Source organism: Pezoporus flaviventris, unplaced genomic scaffold (genome assembly GCF_033815535.1).
Source record: "Pezoporus flaviventris isolate CSIRO_AGI_PZ_B2104156 unplaced genomic scaffold, CSIRO_AGI_Pfla_v1 ptg000001l, whole genome shotgun sequence".
Classification (NCBI taxonomy): Eukaryota; Metazoa; Chordata; class Aves; order Psittaciformes; family Psittacidae; genus Pezoporus; species Pezoporus flaviventris.
In genome coordinates, this window is record NW_026892549.1 from 38,736,219 (window position 1) to 38,747,737 (window position 11,519).

Sequence of the window (11,519 nt, forward strand, 5' to 3'; positions counted from 1 at the left end):
AATGTGTTCTAATTGACAAAATGACATAAGGAGGAAGAAGAACAAGTAAACTCAGTATAAAGACACCTCCAGTTACTCACAGGAGGAAGTATCCCAAGCATTTTCCTAAGAATGAACCTTTCTAATGGCCCCAAGGCTGCTGTAGAATAACAATTGGGTAACAGTAAGGGGGGGGAATATGACCAAACAATGAAAATCTTCAAGTCTAGGAAGTATTTACAACTACACAGTATGTGGAAAATTAAAAAAGCACTTAAACAGCTTAGAAAGTGTACAGTACATACCACTGAGAAGGTCTGTTAGATTCAGTAGCAGTTGACAAAACAATCTGCTCAGTAAGCTATTCTCATTCTGAGAGCTGCACTGCTTTTTAAATAAATGTGATGTTTGTTCTCAAAATCAGACTCCATACTGAGATGGTGAGCTGCATTCAATTCAGTCATGCTCTCCTAAAAGCCGATGAGTCATTGTAGCACTAGAAATCAGCCTCAGTAAGAGCCTTCCAATCCAGTTTGTTACAGTGAAATTGTGTAATTTTTTTATATTTCTTTTATTGAAACTTGCTATACAACATCTAACAGTGCCAAATCATAACTTACTGAAATATTATATCACAAGTTATTAAATAAAAAATTAAACTCGTGCAAAAAATAAACCACTTCCCCTTACACAGATAACACAGTAATCACATTAAGTGAAAGCTATTTCTTTTTCGCCACAGAAGCCGTATCTGTAACAAAATTCTTCACTATTTGAATAGCATCATCATAACTAGTAGGACTCTAGATAAAAAAAAAAAAAAAAGGACAATTTAAGCTGTGAACCAAAACTTGACAGGGCTTTTGCACTTCAAAAATAGTGACTGTTACTTATTGCAAACTAAACATGCAAGAACATTTTCAGAAAAGCAAACTAATAGAAGTGTCAGTACAGAATAGGTAGTTCAGATGCTACAAGCATCTAGCATGCGCCTAGTCAGACATTCTAATGCTACTTAATACTGCCCATGACATGAGGAACTATATCTATTTCTTTGGACACTCATCAAATTTCCTCCTTATACAGTAGCAACTCAATTTCAGCTTGCCGCTAACAGCTATGGCTGGTCCCTCCTTATCAAGCTTCTTGAAAAAGAAATCCCATGTGTTAAGGCAGGCCTGAGTAAAGGAAGGATCACCTGAACTGAAACAACAACATTGTCCAATGTGCTCACACAAAAATAAAATTTATCTTAATAAACCTGAAAATAAGCAATAAGAATTAAATCATCCTTCGGCTCTTTCATTTTTAAAAACGTAGCATATTTTCTTTACAGTTCTCAATTTAAAAAATAATCTTTAAAAAATTCTTACCCAAACAGTAATACTAATGAGTGTGTCAAATTAAAAAGACAAAGTTCTTAAATACACTGGAAGAGGATAAACACAAGAAATATCATCTGCCACTGAAACATTACCCTTCCTTTCAGCCCCAATGGAAGCATTTAACTTAGATGTCCCCTAACCAGCCAAACTCTACAACTGTCGGATTTACTCACCCCTTAGGATTTTTTAAGGGTACTTGATTCTGCTGTTACTTCCCTTCATTGGTGGCTGTTAGGCATAATATTTTAAGTAACTCTTTAAATTACATTAGCTAGCTACTCTAAGCAGCATTCCAGGCACAATAGTGAACAGCAGGAAAGAAGGGTCTCTTGCTCTAACTTGTGAAGCTGGATAAGCCCTACACTTGCTACATCCTTGGAAACACAAGAGCATGCAAGTCCTGCATACTTACATACTTAGATCCAAAAGCAAGTGGACAAACCCACAGTAAGGGCACACATTGACTCCCAAGTTTCACAGTGGTAGCACACAACATATTAATAACAATCCTCACAGAACTGCAGGCATTTGTCTACAAACTTGCAACTTTTAAATTGTAATGCCTTTCTCATAGCAACAGTTTCTATCAGTCTTTCAAAATGCCTGCCAGGAAGAAGACTACAGCCACACCTGGGACACTGGTGGCCGCAATGTCAGTATCTATATATGGAATGTGTAATGACTGAGATTTCCTCTTGACAGGGTGATAATCTACATCTCTCTCTACTACATTATGAAATTTCTTGGGATTTAAGTCTCTGAGAATTCTTGACCCTTATTAGAAAAAGCTCAGTAGAGCAACAAGTTAAAAAGTAAAGCAATCGATTGCTGAAGTGTCTTTTCCAGGCAGGAATTGTTTCATTAGCAAGTGATAAAGTTTCAGTGGATAAAGTACTTCATCAAGGTTGGAACTCTTATGACACTCTTAGTTCATTTACATTTTGCTAGTCATTATTTTATGGAATTCAATTGTTTGTCTTTTAGCTTTTTTCTTCCTCAAATACAAGAGACATCCAAACTTCCAAAGGATTTAAATGTCAGCTCGAATGTTTCATTATTTTTTTGCATTTCCACTGCAATAACTATTTTATAATGCATTCTGTGGCAGGCTTAATAAACCTTTAGAACTCAAAATCTAGCAATAGCAGCATCACTGCATTTCCACTGTTAAATAATGGCGGGTTGTTTGTTGGTTTGGGGTTTTTTTTTTCAATTGCCAAGATTTAGAACACAAATTCCATGACGGGATATCACTTCTGCAAGTGCCAAAGGAGCCCCATTGTCCTTCTTGCCCTCTTTACCCAGGCGGAGCTCCTGGTGAAGCAGATGGCCAGCTTGCCCAAGTAATAGGACCAACCACAACTGAGCTGTACCTGATGCTCTATTCAGATTTCCTATTGGTTCAGCCAACAGAAATTTATCAAGGCTCAGATTAACAACTAAAGTAGATGCAGTTTAATCACTTCAGTAAATACCTTTCATGTACTGCAGAGGTAACAAAAGGAATTTTAGCACTTTGCTATATTAAGGAATACTAGGAAAAATACCAATTTTCAGTGAGGCTTTCAAGTGCATTCTGTGTTTGACTTCCTATAGAAAGTAAAAACTACAAAGCTATTAAAAACAGCTCATATATTCATAGAGGACGCCACAAACTTTGTCATTCATTTCAGACATAAACTGGAGCTTTGTTTCACATGAAATAGTTCAAAACCTATTAGTAGTAAAAGCTACTTTTATTAACACAGCTAGAAGGCCAACAAAAACTGCAGCAGGATTCCAGGAGCTTGATTATCGTCCAACTCATTTATTGCATTGCAGGTTGAGAACAGCCCTACAATCCTGCTGAAAAGTGAACACGTGAGCAGTCCCATTCAAGTGAAGCCATCTGTTTACACCAGACAACTTTACAAAAGGGTTTCCTGCAGTGCTAATACTGCTTCTCTGTAGCCCTGATGGGACCGCTCTTGTAACTAGCACACTAGCCAAGCATTTCCTATGTGCTCCTAGCAGTAGCATTAAGCAGTGGCTGCATGGCCAGCTGAGCCAACCCACTGATTTACTGTAAGAAAAAGGGGGCTCTTTCTCTCTTTCCAACTCCCCTCCTTCTACAGCTTGACGCCAAAGTTCACTGTTTTTCCCAGACTCTGGTATCTGCCAGACCTTTCTGTATGCTACTCAAAATCACCAGGCCACCAAGAAACCACCTAATTCCATAGTCCTGGTTTAGTTTTCCTCCAGGTTTGTAACTCAAAGCAGGTCACAGAGAAGTCCAATGAGCAGTGGTGCTAGCACAAAGCAAGCAGCAAGATCTCAAGGCTAGCAGCAACATGGTAAGGGACACTGGAGCAGGGAGGGATGGAGAGTGAAGCATCCTGCTTCCAGGAGCAGCAACCTCTTCACCTGGCTCATGAAACTATACCCTTAGATTACAAGGTATGACAAGGGCTTGATCAGATTGAAATGTTTCCCACTGGTATTGAGTGATGTGAAGTTTACACAGTAAGCCTCCTTCTTCTGGGCAAACCTGGGGAGAATTACTGACTCCAGCTCTGCAAGCCCTGTATTTCCCCAAACTAAACTAAACTCTGTGGTACATTTATCTGAGTTGATGATTCAGGTAATGGTTTCTGAAGATAAAAAGTATTACCTAGATTCTAAATATATCACTGGACCAGTATCAGTTCCTGGGATATCTTGCAGACTGTGCCTTTTTTTTTTTTAAGAGATGTCACAAATAAAACTCATCCTTCTTGCTCCACAAATGCAAGAGCCTGCAATCCCTGTCAAAGCAAGTCCCTGTTGGAATGGACCCCCACTCTTTGACTCAACTCAGCAGGGTGTAGTATCATGACCTGCATGTGCAAGAAAATAATTGGGCAGACACACTGCTGATGTAAACAGTGCCCTTTTGCTGAAGATCTGGCTTCTTGATTGTAAAACAAAGGCAACTTACTCATGTCAAAAGCATAAAATAGAAGAGGTCATAAAAATAGAACAATTTCAGTCAACCCTTATGTGTCATTTCATTAATCCAAAACAAAACTTGTAACAGTGATCCTTAGATCTCTAATCCACTTTAAGTATTGCAAAACAAAGACAACATTAAAAGCCTCGAAACCAACAGTAAAGGCTTATGGCTTTTAATTCACTAAAGGCTATCGATTCCATTCAACATTTCTATGCTTAATCATTAAACTTCATTTTCTTAAACTGTTCTAAAAGTGTGCTGAGTTAAAGAAGCAAAAGCAGTTAATAAAATTAACAGTGTAATAAGAAAGTGGACTTCAAAATGGATCTCAAACAATAAGAAGCAATTAAAAGAACTGTTTACTCTTCATTGCATCCTATTTTCTATCTCTTAGATCAGTACAACTCAGACAATTTCTTTGAAATTAATGGAGTTGAACTGAGTTGACTCAGAAAAAAACCTTGTTATTCCTTCACCTAGAGACAGCTCAAGGTATCTTTAAGAATAAAGTATAATTATCAAATTATATAAAGCAGCACTTTAGTTTTAAATAATTTGAAAAACAGCTCTATCCTTTATTTGCCACATTCAGTGTAAGCTATTAAAGAGAAGCTGACAAATCATCTGATTATCATCGCTAATTAGCCACAGTAGAATAAAACCACCAACTTCCCTTTAAATAGATGTCAACCTGTAGATCATTAATTAGAAGGGGACTTTAATGTTTTTCAACAACGACAACTTCTACAAAGTGTAATTTCCTTTCAAACATCCAAAGTGTTATATGGTTCCAGCACTTTTTAAGTGGAGCTCTGAAAGAGTAGAAGCAATTACAAACCCCTGCTTAAAAATGGAATAGTACTGTCAACATGTAACTGAAAGTTACATATATGCCTATCTGGAGAGTTTTCACACGCTCTTAGATCTGAAAATAAGTATTTTAGGAAAACTGAATGGCATTTGATCCAATATTCATAGAGATTAAATGAATTACCTCTATAATGTGCCTGTTTACTACTCAACTAAAAATAAGAGTATTCATATTTAGGAAACAAAAACAACAAACAAACAAACAAAAAACAACAACAAAAAAAACAACCCCACAAAACAAAAAAACAAACAAACAAACAAAAAAAAAACAAACAAAAAAATCACTGGGCTTTGATCCAGCAATAATCTAACAGTACAAGAAGGCATATAAAGGCGGAAAGGCTCCAAACAGTGTGACTGATTTCACGTCAATCCAAGAAGCCCAAAAGAATTAAAAGGCTTTAATGAAATTGCATTCTACCTTTCCCCCAAAGAATCTTTGCTCATTTCCTGCAAAACACATGGAAAGTAAATCTGGATTAAAGTAGGATTTCGTTGCTCAAATTTCCAATCAGCTCAATATATGAAAGAAGGTTTTGGTTTGTCTTACAGGAAAATAGAAGCATCACACACATCACACACTTATCTTAGATGAAATGTCCTTAGATGCTTTGTCTATTTGTCTTGATTCCTGTAGCTTAATTATTTACTGTAATTCCAGCATTTGGCATAGAACCTAAATCTACCCAGGTGTCATTCAATTACTGCTTTCAAATTGTAACTAGAATTCTGGGGTTTGTCCCATTCTTCACTTTTGCTGATTACTCTGCAAATTCCTTACATGCTTTGCTGAACACAATATAGGAAAGGGGTAAATAATTAAGAAAATTCAAGAAATGTACTAAAAGAGGGCTACTCATTAAAAAGAACTATGCAAAAAAAATATACTGTCAATGCACAGGAACTCCACTCATCAATTAAAATGGGTGAAGATTATAATGTATTTCACTGATAGGTACTTTTGATTGTCAGCCCTTGGGAAATAAACTAGTTCATAGCCAAGTAGATGGACACTCAATGGGATTTTGCTCTTGATTTTGTGTGAGTACATCTCCAAGAGAAACCAAGAAAATTATACTAGTACAGGACTATGAACACTGCAGCTCACAGGTCATGCACAATACCTATTAAATGTCAGGATTGCATTGGTATATTCACTAGCTTTGCTATCCTTTCTCCCTTCTCGTTACTCCCAAATCCTCAGTGCCCAAGAAGAGTCTCACTGAAGGTCTTCAAACACTAGGTCTTGACAGGGGTGTAATCTTACAGACAGGCTTCTGTCATTTACATGTGCACAGCACTGTATGAGGTTGTATGAATACTGACTCTGGCCTGTCGCCTACGGCAATGTCACCATACATCATCCTGTAGACAGATTAAACAGATTTGAGTGAAGGCAATGCCTAAAAAATACTGAATCATTAATTTGGAGATTGAGCTATTACAATGCTTGATGGAAAAGCATGTTTTTCCACACCATTCTGGAAAGAGCCACTGTAGTTTTTCTATACTTGGTCTTACCATATCTATTTATTACTGGCCTCACTTCATGCAAATGTTCATAGCGATTTCTGAGATACGGTATCACACTATATACATTCATTTTTAGAATAGCCTCCATTCTAAGACTATTAAAGACTTTATAGTGGTAACAAATTTTAGTCATACTGGCTTGGAACACATTTAAGCTGATGATTTATCATTAAAAAGATTTAGGACGTAAATCAAATTCAATGCACTAATTTTTATGCTACAGCAAAGTTTTTGCACAGATTTTGCCAAGATACATAAAGAATAAACAGCTTCCCTAAAAAAAATAAAATAATAATTAAAAAAAATAAAATAAAAAAAATCTTCTGATCTTGAGCTCAACCACAGAAACGTTCAAAAAATATTAGTAAAACATGAGTTATTGAAAAATAAGGAGCAAAAAAAAATACTAGGAGTCAACCCAGCTGTGATCTTCAGGCCTTTTAATTCAATACAGAATCCAGAAATTAAAACAATTAGCATATATGTAGAGAAAAAGACCATTAATGGTGATACACAAATATTATGATTATCAGCAAGGAAAATATACAGCCTGGCTAAGCAATCATTGATCTCATATAATTCATAGCCATGTGAATTTGCCATCTTTGATTCCATACATGAAACACACTAACGGAAAAGATCCTCAGAAGTACCCACTGGAACAAGGGGGGAGGCAGACAACAATTTAAACATTGTAAAAACAATAAAATGAAAACCTGGCCTGCACATAGCAAGTTGGTATTTTGCAATAAATAGCAACAAAACCAGAACTTCAGTGTAAGAACATGCAAGCCTGATGCCAGCACTGTTTTCTAACTAACTTACTGATTTTCTACTAATTTAACAGAATTAGTGGCAAAAAAAAAAAAAAAATCAATGCAAATGCAATTTATTAAATAATTTATATTATTCTGATACTAATACACATTTATTTTCTGGAAGATTGACAGCATCTCTGTTGAAAGTAGGTCATCAGGACCTAAGGGACACCAAAAAGCAACAAAGGAAATCCGATTTGAAACATACAGGTTACAGAAATATTAACTATAGTAGATTGGTGAGAAATGTTCTTAATGTTTTGTGTCTAGAAAGGAGAGCTCCTTTTTGTTGTAAAGAAAAGCAGCTTTTTATAGATAATTTATATATGATTTTATATATATGAATTATTTTATACAGAAACTAAACTAACAGTTCCTCTGGTGCTGAACCATTAAGAACAGGAAAAAAAAAACAAGCACTTTCAGCTGCTAAATCCTCATCAAGAAAAGTATAGCAGGCCTTCCATGACAGATAAGGTGAGCCTAGTAACAGATACTATGTGGAATATTGCTTGAGTGTGTAGATCTGGTATGCTCTGCAGTAACATTAAAGAGCTCATTGTTCAAATGCAAAGTTGCCCTACTGATCCCATTTGCCCTCTGCTAAACTGCTGAGAGTACAATATCCATCCAGTGGCTCCAGTTTATGACTATGAGCATGAAGTACTTTGAGATTCCTCAAAACAAACATTAACCTTAGTCCCGTGATGCTCCTTCTTGACACTATCTTCACTGAGGTAGTTTTTTCTATTCCAGCTGCAATTTTTTTCTCTCAATAGTTACCCCGCAGGCAACAAGGCTTATAGAGTAAAGGCTGCAGAACCAGGCCCTGTACTGCCGGCAATTGTATTTTTATTCAGTTTATAAGAGGTGTGTTTAATTCCAGTAAATCCAGAATTAGATAAATCAAGGAAGAATTGTGATACCATCATTTGAGCAAGTGCTCAGGTGAAACAACTTCTAGAAACAACCAGTTTATATGAGGAGCACTCAGGTTCCAAAAAACATCACAGAAGCACCTCCGAAAACATTAAGACTTGGGCAAGATAATATGATTTTCACCATTTTCCTTCTAAGCCTTTGAACTGCTTTCTTTTTTTTTTTTTTTTTTTTTATGAGAGTCTGACATGATCTCAACATTCAAGGAGCTGGAACCTAAGAATATCAAATATTTCACAATAATAATCACAGCGTGGCCAAGACTGCTCCCCTGAGATTTTACTAGTATCAGTTACCCATTACTAAACTATACTGTTTCATTTGCAGTTATTCTACCCTGAAGGTGGGGGAGGCAGGACACAACACACCATCAAAGTTAAAAACTTCAGCACTTCCACTGCCTACCAATGCTAGTTGAAAGATTCCCCCTGCATATCGTGGCATGCCATTTACCAAGCATATCCTGAACAGTCAAAAGTGGCTGTAGAGCAAAGAAATAAACTGCAAATTCCATTTTGTCCAAGATAAAATACTAGTGCACAGGATTAACTCTGCCCAGTGTGACCTCCTTGGCTAGAAGCTTTTGCAGGTCTCCTGCTGCACATTAGCTATCTCCTATTTCCCTGCTCGCAAGTGGGAGCTGGTAGCAGCAGTTGCTATATAATTACTTACTTGATTCTGTCTAAGGAGCTTAAACTAAGAGTTGAGCAAAGAAAGCAGATTAACAATTTGAACGCACACGTAATGCACAGACAGACACACAACCAGTAAGGCTGCCGGGTCAATCCGTGGGACCAAGGAAATGAACTTGGGCCACCCTTTCTCCAAGAAGACAGGCTTCATTCCCACCGCAGGGCAGCTGCACCGTGTTCAGAGGTGGCCCGGGGCAGAGGCTAGGAGCAGCCACGGGCGGCAGGGGACCGCGGCCCGGCCACCCCGTCCCCGGCTGGTGGCAGTGGAACTGCGCGGCGGGCCGGCCGGCCCGTCACGTGCGCCCCGGCGTCGCCCGGCAACGGCAAAGCCCGGAGGAAAAGTTCTCCTGACTCCCAGTCTGCCCGGGAGAGCGGCTGAGGGGAGCTTATTGTGCTCCAGACTGAGCATCTGCTCCGCGCCGGCAGCCTGCTCCAAGGGGCCGCAGATACCACACGCACGCAAGCCTGTCCACCCATCACACCTCCCCGCGCAACCTGTGTACGTGCACCCTGCCGCTCCTCAAAAACAACGCCAGGTACAACTTCAGTGGTCACCAAACCTGCTCTTGGAACGCAGGTGAACTCTGCTCTGCAAAACCACCCGCACTTCTGTAGCAAGAAGGGCACAAAGATCGCAAAGACAAAAATGCAAAAGCTTCCCCCACCTTACCCACAGCCAGTAACCAGTGCAGGAAAAGCTGCCCTCCTGCATCTCTGTATAACTCAGTGTGGAGCACAGAGTTGCAAAGTCTGAGCTCTCCCTTCAGTTCTAGCAACATTTGCATGTTGCAGTTTTATACAACCAGGAAATAAAAGTTTGTACAAACCAGAGAAACAATCAGGAAAAAACATCCTGGAATAATTTAAAACCAAGGTGAAGTGAATCTAAAGAGACAGGGGTGTTTGTAGTGTTTTTTAAGGCGCTACTTTCTTTTCCACAACAGATACCAACTCCATCAAATAACTCTGGAAAGGAAAGGGCCAACTGTCTCCCCTATTTGAAAGAGCTCCCGCACCGTTTCCCGCTAACTCTCTGCTCTCAGGCACTTTGGTGTTTCTCACAGAAGGCCCCAGGGCAGTGATGTGCTCCTTGCGGTGCAAGTCCCATTCCGGAGAGGCTGCAGCATAGCGCTTACCTTGGCAACTGCCCTGCATTATGCATGCAGTGAATAGTATGAGCAGTTTGCAAGCAGTTGCTGCTCTTCCATCCATCCGATGGTGAGTTCCCATCTGGGCTGGGATGCTCCAGCTCCCTCAAAGCTGGCTCCTCGGCTCCGGGGTGCTGATTTGCACAGCAGCAGCACAGGGAGCCCGGTGTCTTTTTCTTATCCCGCTAGTTGCAGAAGAAAGGCGTGTTCGCCTGTTGAGACATCGCGTTTTCTATAAACTCCCACCCTCCAGACATTGCATAAAGCTCTTTATACCCGGCGGCCCCGGAACTAGCATGAGGGAATCAGGCACCGCTCCAGGCCCTGCAGCCACAGGCTGCCGCTGCCCCTCCTTCCACGCTTTGCAGGACAGGCAAGATGCTTCTAAGTGCGTGCACTTTGCAGGCTGTATATCAGCGTCCATTGGTGCTACACTGCACATTTTGATCTACTGATCAGGTGAATTTCAGACTGCAAGTGAAATACGTCGTAGGTTTTAGCATCCCAAAAGCACGCTCCAAACAAAAAAAAAAGTATTTTTGACAACTTTGAAAAAGTCATAACACCATATTACCAATGCAGAAGATAAGGCTTAGAACTTGTTTATCATTATTATTCCTCAAATGAATATTGCAAAAGGAAAAATGTAGGGATGAAAACTACTTCTGCACTTACTAAGCAGGTAAAATCAGACTCGTAAAGTACTTTCGCTGTGAATTCTTAAGATCCCAGCTAGAGACACCTTACTCTAGTTCTAACTCTCCAACAGCATGCACAGCACACATGAAATGTCTGCCTGAATTTTACTGCTGCCATTTCAGTAATCATGTATGAACTAACAAGGGTATAACAGTGCATAGTATCACAGGGGAAAGATAAAGATATCCCAGTACTTCAGGCTGGAATGCAGTCTAGGGAAAAGGGAAAACATTTTAGAGCTTTGCTTGCAGGATCAGAAGCACCCTGCATAAACTGTGTGAATTCAATTAATTATTTTGTTTTGTATTAGTCAGAAAGTCTTCCATGTAGAAAACCTAGTTACGCCAAGCTGTTCATTTCTCTGTATACATGCAAACATAGATGTGCATGTGACTACTGTGCATACCATACCATGGGAGAAAGATGGTATTAGTCTTGCAAGAAGTTTGTCAGACAATTTTAATGACACCACCTTTATAAATTTC

The 11,519-nt window shown here is 39.1% G+C and overlaps 1 protein-coding gene across 2 annotated transcripts in view; it reads right to left on the reverse strand.

Moving 5' to 3' along the window:
- The window catches only part of LRP2 (LDL receptor related protein 2), a 123,740-nt gene extending 113,144 nt beyond the window's left edge, over nucleotides 1-10,596 (reverse strand). For both annotated transcript variants that reach the window (XM_061452900.1, XM_061452890.1), the window contains exon 1: nucleotides 10,324-10,596. In XM_061452900.1, the coding sequence (XP_061308884.1) occupies nucleotides 10,324-10,417 (94 nt within the window). In that variant the 5' untranslated portion in view covers nucleotides 10,418-10,596. The remainder of the gene's footprint in view (nucleotides 1-10,323) is intronic.
- Between the last annotated feature and the right edge of the window lie 923 nt (nucleotides 10,597-11,519).